The 23957-nt window shown below is 39.1% G+C and overlaps 1 protein-coding gene across 1 annotated transcript in view; it reads left to right on the forward strand.

Moving 5' to 3' along the window:
* LOC103268211 (dynein heavy chain 11, axonemal-like) overlaps positions 1-23957 on the forward strand; it is a gene marked incomplete at its 3' end in the record, with an annotated part of 189018 nt that overhangs the window by 17216 nt on the left and 147845 nt on the right. The window contains 3 exon segments of the mRNA XM_021716137.1: positions 2744-2977; positions 5275-5442; positions 21817-21933. Of these exon segments, the coding sequence (XP_021571812.1) occupies positions 2744-2977; positions 5275-5442; positions 21817-21933 (519 nt within the window).

The following is a 23957-nucleotide window of genomic DNA, read 5'->3' on the forward strand; positions in this document are numbered from 1 at the left end:
CCGCGGGATCCTAGGTGAGGAAGAGTTTAAGTCTTGAGTAGTCAAGCTTGGAGAAAGGATGTCAGGAATGAGCAAAAAGTAAGAGTTCATTAAAGCACATTAAAAAGAGAGAGAAAAGCCAGGCTCGGTGGCTCAGCCTGTAATTCCACGCCTTTGGGAGGTTGAGGTGAGTGGATTGCCTGAGCCCACAGGTTCGAGACCCGCCTGGGCAGCGAGACCTCATCTCTACAATAAATCAAAAAATCAGCCGGGCGTGGTAGCGCATGCCTGTAATTCCGGCTACTCGGAAGGCTGAGGTGGAAGGATCACCGGAGCCCAGCAGGCGAGGCTGTGGTGGATGGGAGTGACCACCGCACTCCTGTCTGGGTGACCGAATGAGACTCCAACTCTAAAAAAAAAAAAAGAGAGAGAGAGAGAGAGAAGCAGTAGGGAGATAGGCACCAAACTAACATGATGTCATCGATTGGTTGGTACGTTGATAAATTAACTGTCTTATGAGGGGTTAGCAGTATTTTAGCATATAAGACCTCTGAAGTGGGACCAGTTTACCCTCAATCAAGTAGCTTTTTGCTGTTGAAGCTATTAAGCATGAGATGATAAAGCTGGCATGGTTGGGTAAGCGCCAGAGATACAGTAGGGGGCAGAAAATAATCCAGGGATCTGAAGGTTCACTTCATCCATCTCCCTTGCTTTGTAGAGAAGGAAACAGATCTGAGACAGATCTCTGAGACATCTTCGTTAATGTCATAAAAGTGGTCATTGGCTCTAGCTGGGTCACAGCCAGGTCTCTGGCCTCCTGAGATGCGTTTTCCCTCACATCATCTGCTACCCAATGCAAGAAGATAGACTGGGATTTCTAATCTAGCATGTTAAATATTATAACCTTGTCTTGGAAGGTCTTGCTCAATAGTCCACTGTATAGACAGGTAGTTAATTGGCTGTGATGCTCTCATCTATGTGAGGGCCAGCCAAGTAACCCAGGCATGAACATAAGCACGGCTTGTCTGAGAGATGCTACTTTAAATGCAGGTAATTAGATAACAAGAGGCTGCTGAAGGTGGTTGAGTTTTTGCTCTAGAATATTCCACTTCCTAAAAAGATGCATTCACTCTAAAGAATAGATATAGATAAAGGCACTTGAACTAGGCTATCCACCATACCAAAGTCACCAAACTCACATGGCGGAGGGATTACTGGAGATTTTCTTCCCTGTTCTGTGTGAAATGCTAACTGCTTTCCTCTAGAGGTTAATTTTCTATTCTACCTGAGTGGGAAATAAGAAGATTGGGAAGGTTTCCAGTCAGTAAGTTTTTAGACACTAAATGATTTTCTTACAGCTTTACAAATTTGTCTCTATTGCATATAAAACTGTTGTCATTAATGGGATGTTGAAGGTCATATGTCTGCCTTTAAAAAAGAAGTCCTAAGCTGGGCTCGGTGGCTCAGCCTGTAATCCCGCGCCTTTGGGAGGCTGAGGTGAGTGGATTGCCTGAGCCCGCGGGTTCGAGACCCGCCTGGGCAACTTGGCAAGACCTCATCTCTACAATAAATCAAAAAAATCAGCCGGGCGTGGTAGCACATGCCTGTAATTCCGGCTACTTGGAAGGCTGAGGCGGAAGGATCACCGGAGCCCAGCGGGTCGAGGTTGCGGTGGTCAGGAGCGGCCACTGCACTCTAGTCTGGATGACAGAGTGAGACTCCAACTCAAAAAACAAAAAAAGAAGTCCTCAATCTGCTGTGTTGAACTCATGGCTGCCATTACCTTCTCCACTGAGATCTTAATCAACTTTCTTAGCAACTACAACATTGAAGGCACATGATTTAAACCTATACCTTATAAGCAGTCAAGATGTATCAGGAAGAAATCATAAACTAGAGAACCTTCAGAAAGTCTTAAGTTCTTGAGGTCCTTAAAGAGGGGAATTCTGCATGTTCATACTAAATGTGAAGAGAGAAGAATTGGGGGGACTGGATGATAGTCCTGTGAGAGTTTGACCAGTACTACTCTGCTAGTCTTTTCTTTTTTATCCTTCTTTTCTGCCATTCAAACCTAGTTCATGTAGCATGTGTCAGCTAGATTATATGTCCTATAGTGACACTTAAGCCCCAAGAAGAGAAGTTTGTTAACCTGAAACAATTTCCAATGATATACCCTGGACATTTTTCAATTTTTTTGTGGAGGCGAAGTTTTTCTATGTTGTCTAGGCAGTCTTGAACTCCTGGACTCAAGCAGTCTCCTACCTCAGCTTTCCAAAGTGCTGGGATTACAGGCATGAGTAGCCATTCCTAGCCTTCAACAATTGGCTCTTTCTCATCTTTGCAAGTGATCCTGTGGTACTAGGTAAAATGACGGTATTTTAAAAATTCATAATAAAATTTCCCCTGCTGGCTTGTGTATTTCCTTGTATGAAAAAATGGTTGTCCAGAATATTTTGCTGGCAGGCATGCTCACACAAATTCAGATGGCACCACTGTCATATACACAAGGTTTAGCAAAAATGTAGTCATTGCTAGAATGTAAAAATCTAGAAATAGTAGGTCTTCTATATGTTATTGTAACTTCTAAAAGTATGTTATTGATGTCCAAGTGGCTGAATTTCTAGAATTTGTGCTTTTTGTCTCACAGCATTGCTGACCCAACTCTAGACAGTGGCATTTAAAAATGATCCATTGAAACAGAGATGGTTACAGGAAAAACTATTAAACATAGTTTTGATGATCATTTCCTTTCATTAAATCCTAGGCAATAACTTATCTTTCACCTGAGGACCTTTTGAAGGGAGAAATTGAAGACTCACTGGAAAAAGTGCACGTGGCAATTAACATCTTAAAGACTTTCAAAAATTCTTTTTTCAACTATCGAAAAAGATTGGCCAACTATTTCAGGGAAAATAAGGAACTGAAACCATGGGATTTCCAGTCTCATCTGGTGTTTTGCAGATTTGACATGTTTCTTGATCGTTTAATGAAAATAGAGGTATTCGTTTATTGACTGACTTTATTCATCTTGTAGGTGGGTTCACAAAACCTGTGGCTTTTCATGTGATTCACAAAACAGTTTGTATCATGGGTGGGGTCTCCTTTCTCACGATTTACAAGAAGAGCTCACAAGGCCACTGCTATAAGGATGTTCAAATAATTGTTTTTAAAGCTTACTTTGGCTTTTTAAAAATCCGTTTTTTATTGTTATTATACTGAGTATAAGTAAGTCTCTTTACATATCAATGACCCTTGACTTACAATATATTAAGCTCCTGGAAGAGGAATTGGGAGGCTGTAAATTCATCCTTTGAAAAAGAAGTCACTTTTTCTTTCATATGTTTAATGCTTGAAATTGAGATTTTACAACTAAAAACTTGCTTGAAGCCGGGCTCGGTGGCTCAGCCTGTAATCCCGCGCCTTTGGGAGGCTGAGGTGAGTGGATTGCCTGAGCCCACAGGTTCGAGACCCGCCTGGGCAGCGAGACCTCATCTCTACAATAAAACAAAAAATCAGAGTGGTAGCGCACGCCTGTAGTTCCGGCTACTTGGAAGGCTGAGGCAGAAGGATCGCCGGAGCCCAGCAAGTCGAGGCTGTTGTGGAGTGGCCACTGCACTCCAGTCTGGGCGACAGAGTGAGACTCCAACTCAAAAAAATAAAAACTTGCTTGATAATTTAAAATATCACACTATTTTTTAGTATATAAATATATACTATACTACAGAAATATTAAAACCATTGGTAAAAACAAATAAAATGTAGAAATATGACCAGCTCAGTGGCTTACATCTATAATCCCAACATTCTGGGATGCTGAGGTAGGAGGATTACTTGAGCCCAGGAGTTTGAGACTAGCCTAGGCAACATAGCAAGACCTCATTAAAAAATCAGGGCTGGGTGTAACGGTATGAGCCTGTAGTCCCAGCTACTCAAGAGGCTGAGGCGGAAGGATTACCTGAGCCCAGGAGGTCAAGGATATGGTGAGCCGTGATTGGCCCACTGTACTCCAACCTGGGTGACAGAGTGAGACCCTGAAATTGGAGTTGGAGTCTCACTCTGTCGCCCAGGCTGGAGTGCAGTGGCATGTTCATGGCCACTGCAGCCTCAACCTGCTGGGCTCAGGCGATCCTTCTGCCTCAGCCTTCCAAGTAATTGGAATCACAGGTGCACACCACCACGCCTGGATAATTTTTTGTTTTATTGTAGAATTGAGGTCTTGACAAGTTGCAAAGGTTGGTCTCGAACTCCTGGGCTCAGGCAGTCCTCTCACCTCTGCCTCCCAAAGTGCAGGATTGCAGGCGTGAGCCACCACGCCTGGTAGACACTACCTTATTTTCTTTGTTAATCACTTTCTAGGAATTTTGGGCCTTATTGATGATATAAGATTTGTTATATTTCATTCAAAATTAGAGCTTTATGTTTGGAACATTCTCATGATCACATACTCACCTTGGATGCCCCTTAGTGCTCTGAATGTCCACTACCTGGTGGAAGGCAACTCTCGTGTCCCGTCCTGAACTCAGTCTCCTGAGTTCCCTTTCAGCAACGCGGCTGACTCGCTGCAAAGTATGGGCAGCTGAAAACACGAGTTTAGGATATTACCTAGTGGTCTGACTTATGATTAGGAGAGTCATACATTGACCTGTGGTGAATTGAGGGTCACCTATGTTATAAGACAAACTTTTTTTAATGCAATGTTTAAAAAAAAATTTTGGAAAAAAATATTTTTGGTGGGGAGGAATGGGTTTTTCTTTTTTTTCCAGCTGCTGCAAAAAGCTCTTCAGAAGTTACTTTATTTATTTATTCATTCATTCATTCATTTTTGGGGTGGAGTCTCACTGTTACCCAGGCTGTAGCGCACTGGCACAATCCATAGCTCGACCCAACCTCGATCTCCTGGGCTCTGGTGATCTTTCTTCCTCAGCCTCCTGAGTAGCTGCCACGCCCAGTTAATTTTTTTTTTTTTTTGGTAGAGAAAAGGTCTTGCTATGTTGTTCAGGTTGATCTTGAACTCCTGGGCTCAAGGAGTCCTCCCACATCAGCCTCCTAAAATGCTGGGATTCGATGTGGGCCACCGTGCCTGGCCAAGATAATTTTTAGTAAACATGAAAATGGAAGTATGATTTTTTAAATTGACCATTACTTGGTTTAATTAAATCATTCATGTTTATTTTTTGTCGTATACATGTCCATTGACTCCCTGATGTATGAAAATGTTCCTGATTTGAAACTTTAAAATATTCTTTTCCTGCTCAAGATGGTAGAGAGTTCTTTACTTCCTGTGTTTTTACAAAGGATATATTTGTCACGACCTTGGAGTTTGAAAAGCTGGAAAGACTGGAATTTGGTGGGTCCAAGGGAGCAATTTTAAATGGGCAAATCCACGAGATGTGTGAAGAATTCATGGAACTCTGTAAAGTTTTTAAGCAGAGTACTTATGACCCGTCTGACTGCAGCAACACGGTAAGATTGTGCCCTTTTTTTGCGTTTCAGGGGATCCTGTCATTATAAAGCTGAAAAGGAAGGCAGGTCACAGTGACAGTGAGGACCCTCCAGTCCAACCTCTCCAGGACTCAAAGAGGTTCAGTGACATACCTGAGGTCTCTTAGCTGCTGAGTGCTGGCTCAGTGCTGGCTTGGGCCTTTGCAATTTCAGTTCAGTTGTATCTAATGTAACTTGTGGACCTCAGTCTGGATTTGTTTTTGGGTTGTGAATACTGGAAGAAACTCCACAGACACTCACGTTGATCTGATTATCTGATGTCCATGTAACTCTGTTTTATTTTAACCTTTTCCTGACTCCCTGGATAGTTTTTTGGTTTATTTTTAACATTTGGTTTTACCTTATTCATTACATCTGTGATTAACATGTCAATCATCTCTCAATTTTTGTTATTCACTTTATTAATTTTTTTTTTTGAGTCGAGGTCTCTTTCTGTTGCCCAGGCTGGTTGCTGTGGCACGATCATGGCTCACTGCAGCCTCCAACTCCTGGGCTCAATCAATCCTCTTGCCTCAGCCTCCCAAGTAGTTGGGACTACAGGCATACACCACCACGTTCACCTAATTTTTTTTGTTTTATTGTAGAGACGAGATCTCACTGTGTTGCTCAGGCCGGTCTCAAACTCCTAGACTCAAGCAATCCTACCTCCCTGGCTTCCCGAAGTACTGGGATTATAGGCATGAGCCACTGCGCTCAGCTGGTTTTGTTTCAACGTCAGGAAATGGGAAACTTTCTGATTTCAGTTGCTTCTGTTCACTGTCACTTCCAGCATGTTAGCAGCTCGAGAGTTACCTGTGAGCATTCCTGCAGCTCTAGATAAAAATAGCTTCATTTTAGTGGTTTGCCAAGAACAGTGAAACTCAAGTCCACAAAAATGAAGATTTAGCTCTTGTCCTCATTGTTTTAAATGGAATGGGAGTGTATTCACCACTGTTTATATTTGGCCAAATAATCAAGTCTTTAAAATGTACGAGTGTTGCATGCTAGCTTTATAAGGATACAGTCAGCAAATGTAATCCCTCTAAACTGCAGTCAGTTTGGGGAAGCAGAATTAATGGTAGAAAGACATTGCTATGGTGAAAGACACTCTGCTAGCAGGCCCAATAATTTATGGAAAAGTGCCAGGCGCTGTGGGAGACACTATGAGCCTGTAATCCCAGCACTTTGGGAGGCCAAGGCAAGAGGATTGCCTGAGCTCAAGGGTTTGAGATCCGCCTGGGCACCTTGGTGAGACCTCGTCTCTACAATAAATCAATCAATCAATAATTAGCTGGGCGTGGTAGTGCACACCTGCAGCTCCAGGTATTTGGAAGGCTGAGTGAGAGGATCACTTGAGCCCAGCAGGTCGAGGCTGCGGTGGCTGTGAGCGTGACACTGCACTCCAGCCTGAGTGATAGAGTAAGACTTCAACTCAAAAAATAAAAAATAAAAATAAAATTTATGGAAAAGCATGAGGAACCTAGAATCACTGTGATGAGTGATCTGAGCAGACTCATTCCCAGACCCTGGTAAAACGTGTGGCACGTGGAAGGCATTCAGTATACAGATGCGGAATGGGTTTATTAGGGGAGCCCATGTCTTAGCCCACCTGAATGAACTAGTAGAGCAGTGGTGAAAGACTGAGCCTGCGCAAGACCCTTGGGGACATTTGAGAGTCTTGCTTTCCTCACAATTACAAAACCTGGCAGGTTTTCAGAGTGCCCAGATTAGAGAACGTGACCAGGTTTAACTGGCATCACTGCTTTGGCAATGCCAAAGGTCCTGATTTTACTTCTGTCTCTGTCTAAAGTCTGCACAGTCACAAGCATGTGGGACTAGGAAATTCATTTGCTCTTGATGTGTATACTTTCTTGGTACTTGCATTTTGGAGGCCCATTCTCTTTTGTAAATAAGATGAGCTAGGCTTGTCGCCATGGTGGCTCATACCTGTAATCCCAGAGCTTTGGGAGGCAGAGACGAGAGGATTGCCTGAGCTCAGGGGTTTGAGACCAGCTGGAAAACTTGGCGAGACCTCATCTCTACAAAAAAATATTTAAAAATAGCCGGGTGTAGTGGCACATACCTGTGGTTCCAGCTACGTGGAAGGCTGAGGCGGAAGGATAGCCTGAGCCAAGCAGGTGGAGGCTGTAGTAGCCATTAGTATGCCACTGCACTCCAGCCTGGGTGACAGAGTAAGAGCCCAACTAAAAAAAAAAAAAAAAAAAGATGGGCTACACTTGCCTCTAATCTCTGGGTGTGGGTGGAGACATCGGTAACATTTCTTTGAAGACCCCCTTCATCTTCCTATCTATTTATCTTGCCTAAGAATAGAATTTAGAAGCCCTTTGACTTTTGGTCATTCCATAAAACTAGAACATGAATTAACTAGAAGTTCACTTAATCAGTATATTTATGTTAAAAAAGACCTTTGCTTTTTTTGAAAGTGTCTTGGTTATCACTGAAGCTTCAAATAGTGCAATTGTCATATGTTTTTGCTGAATAAGCAGTTCCTTTGGGCGCTTTTTAGTTGAGTTTGTTGTACTTTGATTTTGTTGTGAAATCAGTTGGTAATTTTTATGAGGCATTATTATTATTCTTATTTTGAGCCAGAGTCTCACTCTGTTGCCCAGGCTGGAGTGCAGTAGCATGCTCACAGTCACCGCAGCCTCAATCTGCTGGGCTCAGGCAATCCTTCTGCCTCGGCCTTCCAAGTAGTTGGGGCTATATGTGTGCACCACCATACCTGGCTAAGTTCTTGTTTTATTATAGGAACGAGGTCTTGCCATGTTGCCCAGGCTGGTCTTAAACTCTCAAATTCAGGCGATATTTCACCTAATCCTCCTAAAGTGCTGGGATTACAGGCATGAACCACCATGACTGACTTGAGACATTATTTTAACAAACCATTTTCAACCTGGTCTATATGTACATGTGTGTACATATATGAATACACACCCACCTCATGTCCTTCCCCTTCCGCTGCATACACCCCCATGAAACCCCCCTTCCCCACTGACTACATGTCGATACTTACATGACAAGGGAGTGTATTGTGATCAGCCATCTTGCACTCTGGTATAGAAGTGCTTTAAATATGTTACAGTAAATTAAAGAAATGTTCATTGGTAATTTGCTTTTGAAATGCTGTTATTTATTTATCTTTTCACCAATTCCAAACCTATTCATCAATCTTTGAGCCTTTCTTGGTATTGTATTATAAAATGTCTGCTACTTTGGTTCATTTACAGAATGGGGGAATTTTCTCAGGTGTATCCATGGAAATGGTTTTGGGTTTCTCAGTTATTAATCCTGGATGGAAAGATGACTTAAGGTATTTTCTTCAACATCTTCCTAAGGGACTGTTTGAGATCTGGACAATTATGGGAAGAGATGTGCTTTCTTCACTGTTTTTGTTAAACAGCTAGTCCGGTAATATGAGGCTCAGTGGCTTTGCTGACACTCTGTGGTGTTACTTGATGAACTGAAGCCCCTCAAATAACTAAGCAAAGGTGGTAGCTGTTCTTCCTGAGGGTAACCCCTTGGCTTCGCTTAGTCTTTGTCAATCAGAGCCAGTTAGTACTTCCTAAGCAGGTGCTGAGTGGCAGGTATCGTGCCAGAGTGTCACCACATTCCCACTTAATTCTCACAACCGCCCTGACCTTGGCCTCCCAGATGAATGACGGATTCAGTAAATTATCTGAGAGGACATGGTTTCCAGGTGGCAGGATAGAGACTCAAACCCAGAACTCTGAGTCTTAACCCCTGCATTCTTTTCACGGTGCCACTCTCACTCTAGAATTTATCTCCCTTACTGTGTCCTCACAGAAGTGAAAGAATCAACTCATCTGGGGGACCTCCCCAAGGACCTGTTCCCTGAAGTAGACTAATCCTGGTTGCTGGGTCCCATTTTCCTGCTGGTTTTCAGTGGGAAGTTTGATGCAGGTACCTAGCCCACCATCCTACCAGAATCTAAAATACATTTTACAACTATATATATTTTTTTGAGTCAGGGGTCTCACTCTGTTGTCCAGGCTGCAGTGCAGTGGCACCATCACAACTCACCATGTCCTCAACCTCTTGGGCTCAGACAGTTTTTCTGCCTCAGCCTCCTGAGTAGCTGGGACTACGGGCACACGCTACCATGCCCAGTTACTTTGTTAAGATACATTTTTAAAGTCGTTATTTAGTTCATCTATACGAGGTTGTATTCTAATTCCTAGAACAAGTCCATTGCTCAGTTCTCCTCCACTGAACTTTTCTTTTGCTATTTATGTAGTGTTTTCTAATGTTAAATTCTATCGACTTCTTAATAGTCATTCACAGGATTTTCATATGTTTTGGACTGTGTAATTTTCGTTTCTTTTTTTTTTTACTTTATTTTATTATAGAGATGTGGGGTATAAGTTAGAATTAGGCACATAAGTAATCTACATGCAGGTGAAGTTTGGGCCTCCAAAAGGACCAGATATCCTTTGTGTTGCCCACCATTCCCCCGGCCTGTATATTTTTCTAGATGAGATTAGTTACAAATCTTCCTTAGTTATTCCTTTGGAAAGGTAATATTTGCACAAGTTTAGTCCCCTTCTCACCACACCACCTTTTTCCTGGTCTTCTATTTTTTTGTCCTCAAAGGGATCTCTATTACAAGTTTCTTATATGATGTTCCAGAGATATCTGGTGTATGCGCTAGCATCTGCATGTGTTTATTCTTTTGTTTTCTGCTTTTGCACAAATAATGCCCCCTACACATCCTTTATATTTTGCTTTTACCAATTATTTTGGCTGTTATGCTGCATCACTACAATGGCCTTGTGCGTGCGCTCTCTCTCTCACTTTTTAAACAATTGTGTACTATTCCATTGAATTTATATACTATAGTTTGTGTTATTTTAAAATATTGTTTAGAGTAGTAGATATTCTTTCTTAAAAATTCAGTTAGAAGCTTCTGCTTCTGGAAAGTTGAAGATGTACTTTTTCTTACTCCTCTCACTAAGTACAACAAAACACTGGCCATTATGTATGAAACAAACATAAGAAGATGCTGAAAGGTGAAGAGAAGGTGGCAGAGTAGCTAAGCACCCTCAGATCCAATAAACTACAATGCAGTGAGTTCCTTGGATTTTCTTTGTTGCCTAAAACAATCCAAACTTGGAGGTGAAGACACTGGAAACCTGAAAAATGCCAGTGGGCGCGGAACAAAAAAGCCCTAGTAAAAGCCTGATCTCTCTCTAGCCAAGGATCAAGAACAGGGCAGCTTAGCAAGACAGAAAACTTGTAGACTATCCACTCCACTCCAGGCAAACACCAGAGAAAAAGCTGTGCCATTCCACTTCCCCTGCAAGGAAAGACTGAGTGGGGACCCTAGACTCATATCCCATCTGTATCCAGGTGACCGGACCCCCACCCCTAATGTGGTGGTGTCACAGATGGCATGGTAGGGAGTCATGATTTTTATCTCTGCTGTCCAGAAATGTCACCGACCCCCATGGACACTCCATTCTCTGTGGTGTCTGTGAAAACCACATGGGAATCCTGGATTTCATTCTTCACCCAGCTTAGTATCAGAGGAAGACTGATAGAAAAACAAGAATTTTTCTGTAGCCAAGTGGTAACAAGACAGCCTGCACTGTGGTGGCAGTAGAGATGACATGGGGAACTGGAACTCCCATCCCAGCCGTAGCAAGGATTTCCCTTGGGCATGATAGATGCCAAATCGAAGAGAACCTAGACTTCTGTCTCCATTTGACAGTAATGAGGCTGGAGGAGTATCAGAGAAAGCCAGCAAAGCCAAAAGGTTTAAATAAGATCAAGTCTTATAACAACATGAAAATGTCCAGATTTCAACAGGTATCACTTATACCAAAAACCAAGAAGATATCAACTGAATTTAAAAAAAGTTAATAGATGCCAATACCAAGATGATACAGACGAAACTATCTGACAAAGATTTTAAAGCAGCCATGCTGAAAATACTTTCACAAGATGTTAAAGATTGAGTATTCCTTATCTGAAATGTTGGAACCAGAAGTGTTTTGGACTTCAGATATTTCTGAATTTTGGAATATTTGCATATACTTAATTAGCTATCTTGGGAATGAAACCCAAGACTAAATACATAATTCATTTATGTTTCATACACAGCTTATACATATAGCCTAAAGATAACCTTATATAGTATTTTTAATTTGTGTGTGAAACAGTTTGTGTTAAGTATTTATGTGTGGAATTTTCTACTTGTTGGTGTCATGTCAGTTTCAGATTTTAGATCATTTTGATTTCAGATTCTCAGATTAGAGATGTGCAATCTGTATGAACATGTTTGAAACAAATAAAAAAATACAAAGCCTCAGGAAAGAAGTAGAAATTCTCAGCAAAGAAACAGAAGATATTAAGAGGAGCCAAATGGGAATTTTAACACTGAAAATATAAAAATTAAAACAAACCACAGGGAGGAGTGACTGGAAGATAGAACAGTAGAGGCCACTCAATCAGAACAACAAAGAGAAAATAGACTGAAATAAAAAGAATACTGTCTCAGTGATTTGCGAGACTATAACAGAAGATCTAATCTTGTCATTGGAGTTGCAGAAAGAGAGGATAAAGAAGGTGGAACTGAAACAAATCTTAAAGAAACAATGCTCCAAAATTCTACATGTGAAAAGAAACACCAATTCCTGATCAAAATCCCAAATGCCCATACCATAAAAGATAAGATAAACCGGGTTCGGTGGCTCAGCCTGTAATCCCGCGCCTTTGGGAGGTTGAGGTGAGTGGATTGCCTGAGCCCGCAGGTTCGAGACCCACCTGGGCAGCGAGACCTCATCTCTACAATAAATAAAAAAATCAGCCAGGCGTGGTAGCGCATGTCTGTAATTCCGGCTACTTGGAAGGCTGAGGTGGAAGGATCGCCGGAGCCCAGCAGGTCGAGGCTGTGATGGCCGGGAGCGGCCACTGCACTCCAGTCTGGGTGACAGAGTGAGACTCCAACTCAAAAAATAAAATAAAATAAATAAAATAAAAGATAAGATAGACAAGTGAAACCTCATTAAACTGAAAAGCGTCTGCAAAACAAAAGAAATCATCAAGAGAGTGGGGAGACAGCCCACAGAATGGGAAAGAAGGCTTGCCAACTGTATATCTGGCAAAGGCCTAACATCTAGGATCTACACGGAAATCAAACATGCCAAAAAGAAGAAAACAAACAGCCCTATTAAAAAGTGGGCAAAAGATTTGAATAGACGTTTCTCAAAAGAAGACATATGAGTAGCCAACTGACACTTGAAAAATGCTCAGCCTCACTAATCATCAAAGAAATGCAAGATATAAACAAGTTAGGTGGTAACCTAACTCCAGTCAGGATGGCCATCACCAATAACTCAAAAAACATATGCTGGAAAGGATTTGGGGAAAAGGGAACACTTCTACACTGTTGGTGGGAGTGTAAACTAGTACAACCTCTGTGGAAAACTGTGCAATTCCTAAAAGGTCTAAAAATTGACCTTCCATAAAACCCTACAATCCCCCAGCTGGGAATATACCCAGAGGAACTCAAATCACTCTATAAAAAAAGATACCAGCATACACATGTTTACTGAAGTATTATTCGCAATAGCAAAAACATGAAACCAACCTTGCTGCCCATCAAAAGTGGACTGGATGAAAAAAAGTGGACATATACATGATGGGATATTACACAGCCATAAAGAAGGACAAAATTATGGACTTTGCAACAACTTGAGTGGATTTAGAGTCTATCATACTCAGTGATCTATCACAGCAGCAAAGAACTGAATACCACATGTTCTCACTCATAAGTAGACCCTGAACATTTATCATAATACTACATGAAAGAGATTGGCAATAGTGGGAAGCTGTCAGGGGAGGAGGGGGAACACATAACATTAATAAGGGTACCTAATTTTATATTTGTTGAAGTGGAGACCAAAGGGAGACCCAAAGTTTACCTGTATGATGACAACTTATCTTCTGAATCCTAAATTGTACCCCACATCTTTAAAATAAATTTTAAAAATGAAAAGAAACATAAACTTAAAGATTCAAGAATAAATTAGAAATCAATAAAATAAAGATAAACTCAGGAATAAATACAGAGAAATTAATGCTAACATATCATAATTAAACTTCTGAAAACAAAATAAAATAAAAATCCTGAAAGCAGTAAGAGAAATGACTAGTTACCAAGAGTGGAAAAATAATTAGAAAGACAGCTGACTTCTCATCAGGAACCATGGAGGCCAGAATGAAATGGCAAAATATTTTTGAGATGCTGAAAAAGAACTGTTAATCTACAATCCTCCACCCAGGGAAAATGTCCTCCAAGAATAATGGGGAAATCAGTAAATTCACAGATGAACACAAACTAAGAATTTATTACCAGCAGACTGACCTTAAAAGAACAGCAAGAGGAAATGTTCACTACAGAAAAAAAATGATCAAAGAGGAATTTTGGAATTCTAGGAAGAATATGGTAGGCAAAAATATGTGTAATACAATAGACTTTCCTCCACCTCCTGAAGTTTTCTAAATTGCGTTTGATGGTGGAAGAAAAGTTATAATACTGGTTTGAAATATATATGGAAAATATTTAAGACCAATATATTATAAATGAAAAAGTGTAAAGGGACCAAAGGGGAGATAAGGTTTTTCTCTTATTTTTTTTTTACCTTTAAAAATTGTGACTACATGTATATATGTAATATATAGCATATGAATATATTACATAAAACTAGCAAAATATATATTACATAAAACTTATTTAAGTTATTTTAAGTGTTCAATTCAGTGGCATTAAGTACCTTCACAATATTGTGCATCATCACTGTTACCTATTCCCAGGACTTTTTCATTCCCCAGATAGAATCAATAACTCATTTTCCTTATTCCCCAGCTCCTGGCAACCTTTGTTCTACTTTCTGTCTTTATACATTTGACTGCCTTAGGCATCTCGTATAAATTGAATTATATCATATGTATCCTTTCGTGATGGACTTATTTCACTTAGCATGGTATCTTCAAGTTTTATCCATGTTGTAATGTGCATCAGAATTCTTTTTTTGTTGTGATAAAATGTATATTTTATCATAGTAAAATATTTATAGCAAAATTTACCATTTCAAGTGTATAGTTCAGTGGCACTAAGTACATTTACCTCATTGTGCAACTGTCATCCATCAACACCATCCCCTTCCAAAACTTTTTCATCATCCTAAACTAGAACTCTGTACCCATTAAACAATAACTCCCTATTCCCCCCTACCAGTGGTCCCTGGTAACCACTATTCTGTTTTCTGTGTCTATGAATTTGTCTACTCTAGGTACCTCCTATAAGTGGAATCATTTAATATTTGTCCTTTTGTAACTGACTTATTTCAGTTAGCGTGTCTTCAAGTTCATTCATTATTGTAGCATGTGTCTGAGTTTCATTCCTTTTTAAGGCTGAATATTATTCCATTTTATGTATATGCTTTATTTTGTTTATCTGAGTACTTGGGTTGTTTCTACCTTTCAGCTATGGTGAATAATTTTGCTATAAAAATTGATGTGCAAGAATCTGTTTGATACTAGGAATTGCTGGAGCATGTGATAATTCTATGTTTAACTTTTTGAGGAATTGGCAAACTGTTTTCCACAGCAGATGAACCATTTTGCCTTCCTGCAAACAATGCAGAAGGGTTCCAATATCACCACATTCTCACTAACACTTGTTATTATTATTTTCTTAAATAATAGCCATCCTAATGGCTGCGAAGTAATATCTCATAGTGGTTTGATTTGCATTTCTGTATTGATCAGTGATGTCAAACATCTTTGCATGTGCTTATTGGCCATTTTTATATCTTTGGAGAAATGTCTATTCAACTTTTTTGCCCATTTTTTAATTGGGTTGTTTGTTTCGTTATTGAGTTATTGAAGTTTAAAAACTATATATTCTGTGTTTATATACCTAACCCTGAATTGTACCCCACATCTTTATAATAAATAAATTCAAAAAATTAAAAAATATATATATTTTAGATATTAATCCCTTATCAGGTATATGATTTACAAATATTTTCTTCCATTCTGCAGCTTGTCTTTTCACTATGTTGACAATGTCCCTTGATGCACAAATGTTTTTAATTTTGATGAAGTCAAATTTATCAATTTTTTTTCTTTTTGTGCTTTTTTTTGCTTTATTGTTATTATTATTTATTTTAAAGATGTGGGATACAAAGCAGGATTAGGTACATAAAGGGTTACCATGCAGGTAAACTTTGGGCCTCCCTTTTGTTCCCACTTTGCTTGGTTTGAGATCCGGTACCCTTATTTTTTTATTATTTAAAAAAATATTGTATTTTAAATATGTTGGGTACAATTCAGGGTTAGGTATACAAATGTTCATTATGCAGGTACCCTTGTTGATGAGGTGTGCCCCTCCCTCCCAGCAGTTTCCCACTATTGCCAATCCTGTCCCCGCCCTCCCCTGGCTGTTTCCCACTATTGCCAATCCCTTTCTTAGAGTATTACGACAGTTGTTCAAATCCGCATGTGAGTGAGAACATGTGATACTCAGTTCTTCACGTCTGTGAGAGATCACTTAGTATTATAGCCTCTAAGTCCATCCAAGTTGCTGTAAATTTTGAAATTTTGTCATAATTTATTAATGTTATGTGCTCCCTCTTCCCCAGCAGTTTGCCACTACTGCCAATCCTTTTCTAATAATATTATGAAAAATGTTTGGGGTCTGCTTGTGAGTGAGAACATGTGGTATTCAGTTCTATATTGCTGTGATAGATCACTGAGTATGATAGACTCTAAATCTACATTGCTGAAAAATCGATAATTTTGTCCTTCTTTATGGCTGCGTAATATTCCATCATGTATATGTACCATTTTTTTATTTAATCCAGTCCACTTTTGTTGGGCAGCATGGCTGGTTTCATGTTTTTGTTATTGTGAATAATGCTGCAGTAAACATGTGTATGTGGGTATCTTTTTTATAGAATGATTTGAGTTCCTCTGGGTATATTCCCAGTAGGGGGATTGCGGGTTCGTATGGAAGGTCGATTTTTAGACCTTTTAGGAATTGTACACTGTTTTCCACAGAGGTGTTCTAGTTTACATTCCCACCAACAGTGCAGAAGTATTCCTTTTTCCCCAAATCCTCTCCAGCATCTGTGATTTTTTGAGTTATTGATGATGACCATCCTGACTGGAGTTAGGTGATATCTCAGTGTGGTTTTAATTTGCATTTCTTTGATGACTGGTGAGGCTGAGCATTTTTTCAAGTATCAGTTGGCTGCTCATGTCTTCTTTTGAGAAGTGTCTATTCATAAATTTTGCCCACTTTGTAATGGGGCTGTTTGTTTTTTGGCAAATGTGAGTTTCTTGTAGATCCTAGATGTTAGGCCTTTGTCAGACATACAGTTGGCAAATATTTTTTCCCAATGCATGGGCTGTCTCCCTGTTCTCCTGATGGCTTTTTTGCAGAAGCTTGTCAGTTTGATGAGGTCCCACTTGTCTATCTTATCTCTTATGGCATTGGCACTTGGGGTTTTGATCAGGAGTTGGTTGCCAGTTCTAATCTCCATAAAGATGTCTCCTGCATTTTCTAAGGTTCTTATAGTTTGAGGTTTTATGTTTAGTTTAGGTCTTTGATCCATTTAGAGTTGACTTTCGTGTATGGTGATAGGTAGGGGTCTTGTTTTAATCTTCTGCATGTAGTTAGCCAGTTTTCCCAGCACTGTTTACTGAATAGGTTCTCCTCTCCCCAGTGGTGGGTGGTTGAGGCTTTGTTGAAGATCAGTTGGTTGAGAAATTGAGGTTTTGCTTCTGAAATCTCTTTCCTATTCCATTGGCTGTTTTGTAGCTTTATAATAAAGCTTAAAGTCTAGGAGTGTGATACCTCCTGTTTCATTTTTTTTTCCCCCCTGAGGATTGTTTTAGCTATTCATGGTTGTTCATGTTTCCAAATGAATTTCTGTATTGTTGTTTCCAGGTCTGAGAAGAATGCTGCGGATACTTCAATGGGTAGTGCTTTGAATTTGTAGACTGCCTTGGGTAGAATGGACATCTTAACAATGTTGATTCTTCCAATCCATGAGCATGGAATATTTTTCCATTTGTCTCTGTCATCTTTGATTTCTTTGTTAGAGTTGATTTTTGTGTATGGTGATAGGTAAGAGTCCTGTTTTAATCTTCTGCATGTGGTCAGCCAGTTTTCCCGGCACCATTTATTAAATAGGTTCTTCTCTCCCCAGTGGTTGTTGGTGGAGGCTTTGTCAAAGATGAGTTGGTTGAGAAACTGAAGTTTTACTTCCAGAATCTCTATCCTGTTCCATTGTTCTAAATGCCTGTTCTTGTACCAATATCAGGCTGTTTTGATTATTGTAGCCTTATAGTAAAGTTCCAAGTCTGGAAGTATGTGATACCTCCTGCTTTGTTTTTTTGTTTTTTTGTTTTTGGTTTTTGATTTTTTTTTTTTGCTAAGGAACATTTTGGCTATTTGTGGTCATTTATGCTTCCATATGAATTTCTGTATTGTCCTTTCCAGGTCTGAGAAGAATGATGTTGGTAATTTAATGGGTATTGCATTGAATCTGTAGATTGCCTTTGGTAGGACGGACATCTTAACAATGTTGATTCTTCCAATCCATGAGCATGGAATATTTTTCCATTTGTTTGTGTCTTCTTTGATTTCTTTGAGCAGTGTTTTTTGTTTTTTTTGTAAAGGTCGAGATATTTCATTTTTTTGGTAGCTATTATGAATGGAATTGTGCGTTTTATTTGGTTTTCTGACTGTTGTTGGTGTATAAGCATTGTCTTTTGCTTGTTTATTTTGTACCCTGAGACTTTGCCAAAGTCCTTTATCAGTGCAAGGAGGTTTTTGACAGATTCTCTTGGTTTTTCAAGGTATAGGATCATAATGTCAGCATAGAGGGATAACTTAACTTCCTCTTTTCCTATTTGGATACCCTGACTTCCTTCTCTTGTCTGATTGCTCTAGCTAGGACTACCAGCATTATGTTGAACAGGAGGGGTAAGAGTGGGCAGTCTTGTCTTGTTCTGATTCAGGGAAATACTTCTAATTTCTGTTTGTTTAGCAATATGTTGGCTGTGGGTTTATTGTAGATAGCTCTTACTATTTTGAGGTATGTTCCCTCTATATGTAAGTATTCAAAGGTTTTTGTTTTCATATCCAAAAAAATCATTGTCCAATCCAATGTCAAGAAGATTTTCTCCAATATTTTCTTCTAAGAGTTTTTTGGTTATAACTCTTGCAATTAAGGCCTTGATCCACTTTGAGTTAATTTTTTTATATGATGAAAAAGTTAGGGTTCAACTTTATTTTGCAAATGGACAACCAGTTTTCCCAGCCCCATTTGCTGAAGAGACTATCCATTTTCCATTGAATAGTTTTGGCATCTTTGTCAGAAAATCATTTGACCATACTTGTGAGGGTTTATTTTTGGGATTTATATTCCATTGACTTATATATCTCTCTCCTTAGGACAGTGCCACACTATTATGATTACTGTAGCCTTATAGTAATTTTTGAAATCAGGAAGTGTTAGTTTTTCAAGTTTGAGAAAGAAAAATTGTTTTGACTATTCAGTGTCCCTTGAGATTCAATATGAGTTTTAGGATGGATTTGTTTATATTTCTGTAGAAAGTGCTGAGATTTTGATAGGTATTACATTGACTTTCTAGATTCCTTTGGGTAATATTGTCATCTCAGCAATGCCAAATCTTCCAGTCCATGAAGACAGGATGTTTTTTCACTTATTTCTTTCTTCTTTAATTTCTTTTAGCAATGTTTATAGTTTTTAGTGTATTAGTCTTTTGCACCCCTGGTTAAATTTATTCTTGAGTATTTTATTCTTTTTAATGATATTATAAATAAAAATATTTTTTGATTGCTTGTTGATAATTAATAGAAATACAGGTGATTTTTCCTGAATCTGTTTGTTTTTGCTTTGAGTCATAGTCTCGCTCTATTGCCAGACTGATCATGGCTCACCACAGACACAGACTCCTGGGCTCAAGTGATCCTCCCACCTCAGCCTCCCAAATAGCCAGGACTACAGGCACACACAACCACACTCAGCTAATTTTTAAATTTTTGGAGAGACAAGGTCTTGCTATCTTCCCCAGGCTGTTCTCAAACTCCTGGACTCAGTAATCCTCTTATCTCAGCCTCCCAAAGTGTTGGGATTACAGGTGTGGGCCACTGCTCCCAGCTGTGAATTTCTTTATTAATTCTTACAGTTGTTTTTTAATGTGCAGAATCTTTGTAGTTTTCTACATATAGAATTATGTCATCTGTGAATGGAGATAATTTTACTTCTTCGTTTCCAATTTGGATGTTTATGTTACTCGTAAAGGCAATTTTGTAGTTTTCAGAATACTGGAATATTTTTATAATGATTCGGGAGGAATACTAGTACTTCATTTCTTCTCCAATAAATATTTATTGAGAAACAGTTATGTTTTTATGTTTCTCACTACCAGATAACTGAATTTTTTGTGGGACTTCCTAAGGGAGAGGTCTCACGTGTAGTTCTAAATTTGGTGTCAGGAATGACAGTCTGGGTGGGGGGTGAGGGAGAGATATCAAGGATGGAAATTTGCAGTTTTCCCTCCTTGAGATATTACTTTATCTCTAAGTGCTCACACAATGTTTGAGGATTGTTAAGTTGTATGTTCTTTGTTACCATACTGAGAAGTGTAAGAAGTTAGGCTTGTTAAAACTTGTTGGGAAGTTGTGTTTACTTTTAAAAGTCAGTGATCCTTGCAGGAAGAGATTACTTGGCTCTAATTCAGGAGAAGTGTAAACTTCCTCTTGAAGCTAAATATGGCATTGTGGTGTGTGCCATATCGTGTTCTAGAAATTTACTGTTATGCTTTGTTTTTCAATGTGTGTTAAATTCAGCATAAGGTGCTATCTTGGTCTATCGGGGCTGCTATAACAAAATACAATAAACTGGGTGCTTATAAACAGGAACATATTTTCCACAGTTTAGAAGCTGGGAAGTCCAAGATCAGAGTGCCAGCAACTTCAGTGTCTGGTGAGGGCTGTTTTCTGTTTCATAAATGGTGCCCACTAGCTGGGGCCTCACATGGTAGAGAGGCCCAGGGAGTCTCTCTCACGCTTCTTTTATAAGAATATTAATCCCACTCATTAGGGTTCTGCTCTTGTAACCTAATCACCTCCCAAAGGCATCACTACCTAATACAATCAGCTTGAGGGTTAGGATTTCAACATGTGAATTTTAGGAGCGACATAAACATTCAGAACCAAGCCCGTGCATTCTTTCCTAGAAGCATAGCCTCCTGTTTGGGAGTGTGGATTCTGGAGCCAGACTGCATAGCTTTCAATTCCATCTCTGCCATTTACTGAGGGCGTGATCTTTGGCAAATGTTTTAACTCCTCTGAGTTTGTTTTGTCACTTATAAAAATAGAAAAAAAAAGATTACTTATATCTTATGTTATTGTAAAAGCTGAGTTAATAGTGTGAAACATTTAGAACAGAAATAGGTGTTAGCTGTCATTATTATATAACTGGTATTGTCAATAGACGGAGACTGAGTTTACAGAGGGGGCAAAGGCCTTCTGTGGTGTACACGTCAGGATCTACTTGGCTATAAAGCACCAAAGCGTTTCTGAATTCCTGGGACTTCTTCACTGAAGCTGCTGCAAGTGCTATGAAGATGATAGTTATTCTTTCATCATTTCGTTCTTTTTAATTATGGGAGTGGGTGGTTATGTATTAGGAGGAAACTGGGGGTTGGTAACTGCATATTAATAAGAAACTGGGAAACTGTAAGAATATTTGTTTCTTCTGTATCCCTAATGATATTTTCTTACAGCTTGTGGATTTTGGTTCTCACCTGAAGAAATAGTGTTTCCATGTAGGTTTTCTACTCCATGAAAAACAAACAAAATAACCCTCCTGCTTAAAATTATAGATAGACTAAGGTTATACTGAGGATATATTTTTTTGTTTTGTTTTGTTTTTCGAAAAGCTTTACTTTTTCATTTATAATCAAAATGGATTGAGGGAAGGGGAACAGAGTGGTGCTTCTGTGTAAGCATACAGGCCAAAGCACTGATGTTGATGTCTGAGCCAGTGAAAAGAAATGTGAAAGAACAGGGCAACAGTGCTAAGCATTTCGTGTCTCTGAAAGGTGGCCACTTGCACAGTTGGGCAGATATAGTTCTTTCTTGATCTTCCCTGGAATCCTGCTATGAAAAGTAAATTCATTCAGAGAGAAAGAAAGGAAGGCCATGTGTGATTGCTATTTTTACTGTTGGATTCTCTCCTATAAACTAATATTTTACTTGGAATTTTACAGGAGTTTGAAAGTGATTATGTTGCATTTAAGTCCAAAACTTTGGATTTTGACAGAAGGCTCGGGACAATTCTCTGTGAAGGTTTCTTTAACTGCAGTGGTTTAGAAGCTGCATTTAAGGTTAGTTCTGCAGAAGCTTTCATAAAAGTGATTTACTAATAAATAATTTAGACTGTTAGATGAGGAGGTGAATACATTCCTTTCTGATTCAGGTAGTGTTAACTAGGCTAACTAGTCACATTCGCTTCAAGTTCAGCTCACTGAATATTAAATTTTGAATAATGCACTCGTAAATAGTGATTCTGCTTTGGACAAGATCATTTGCAAGACATTTTAACTATTGTTCTTGTATTCAGTGTTTTAGCTCTCATTACCTTTACACCGAGATTGGCCTTGCCAATGAAATATTGATTCAAAATTAAGCCACAAGGAAACATTTGTTAATTTAGGAATTTCTTTTCTTTCCCATTGTTTACATGTGTTGGATTCACCTGCCTATTTTATTACTCTGAAACAAGTAGTAATTTATATACTGTATTTCATCAGGTGTAAGACATCATTGATTATCAGATTCATCATCATTTTGTGTATCAAAAAAGAAATGCTGCCAAATAATTATGATTCCATTGATTATATGATGCATTCCAATTTCAGAGATGTTGAAACATGAAAATGTTTGTTGTAGAATTGATGAAATGTAGATGTGAACTAAGAATTGCATAAGAGAAAAGCAATAGGGACACCACGTGAAACTGATTGTCAAAGGAGAAAATTGCAAATCAACTGTAAAATAATAATTGACTGACATCCTAAAAGATGAACTGAAGGTTCAGTATCAAAGGAGATATATCTAGGGAATCAGGGGCTCAATTCATTAAGAATGGCAATACCAAACGTACTTTCAAAGATGCTATTAGGTTTGGTCCATCAAATTTTCATGTATTGACTAGACAGTAGTGAAGCTGCCAGTGTTTTCTGGACCCAGTGAAGTTTTTTTTTTTTTTTTAAGTTGGAGTCTCACTATGTTGCCCAGCCTGGAGTGCAGTGGCATGATCACAGCTCACCACAGTCTTGACTTCCTGGGCTCAGGTGATCCTTCCACCTCAACCTCCCAAGTAGCTGGACCTACAGGTTTGCACCACCACTGCTGACTAATTTTTTGATTTTTTTTTTTTTTTTTTTGTAGAGACAAGATCTTGCTATAATGCCCAGGCTAGTCTCAAACTCTTGGGCTCAAGCAATTCTCTCATCTAGGCCTCCATAGGTGCTAAGATTACAGGTGTGAGCCACCATGGCTAGCCAAGCAACGAAGCATTTTAACTTGGAGAAATCATGAGCATCATTTTTTTAAAGACCTCTTGGATGAAACTGCGATGGTGTTCATCAAAATGTATAGCCTGTTGTTATCAAATGACCTGTAATCTCTCAGATACAAGTACTATTGTATTTAATTCTGCTTCTATTTTTTCTTTGCATAGATATGCTTACATATTTATCTTTGACAAAATGACATATTCTGATCCTCTATTGTAAACTTTTCCACTTAGCAGAGCCATCATTTTTTGCCTTTATAACAAAATTAAATAATGTTATATTATTATTATTATCATTGTTATTTGAGTCAGTATCTTACTCTGTCACCCAGGCTGGGGTACAGTGGCATGATCATGGCTCACTGCAATCCTGACCTCCTGGGCTCAAGTAATCCTCCTGCCTCAGTCTCTCAAGTACCCAAGTAGCTGGGACTATAGTCATATGACACCACACCCAGCTAATTTTTTGATTTTTTGTAGAGACAACGTCTCATTGTGTTTCCCAGGCCGGTCTCAAACTCCTGGGCTCAAGTGATTCTCCCACCTTAGCCTCCCAAATTGCGGAGATTATGGTTGTGAGCCACTGAGCCCGGACAACCATATTTTTTTTTTAATATGTCTCTGTGTAGACTCTCAATCATATTCTGTTACTGGAACTAGTTTTCTTTCATGCTCTTATAAATAACTTTTAAAATGAATGTAGTGTGAAATCTCAATTACAGAGCTCCTGCCGTTTCAAATTCAAGTGTCTCTTCTCCTTCTCACAACCATTAATATGGATTGTTTTAGTACATGCCAGTTAATTTTTCCTAAGCGATTTTATCTCTTATT

The sequence above is a fragment of the Carlito syrichta genome, unplaced genomic scaffold (genome assembly GCF_000164805.1).
Source record: "Carlito syrichta isolate Samal-C Ts95f unplaced genomic scaffold, Tarsius_syrichta-2.0.1 Scaffold104719, whole genome shotgun sequence".
NCBI classification, from domain to species: domain Eukaryota; kingdom Metazoa; phylum Chordata; class Mammalia; order Primates; family Tarsiidae; genus Carlito; species Carlito syrichta.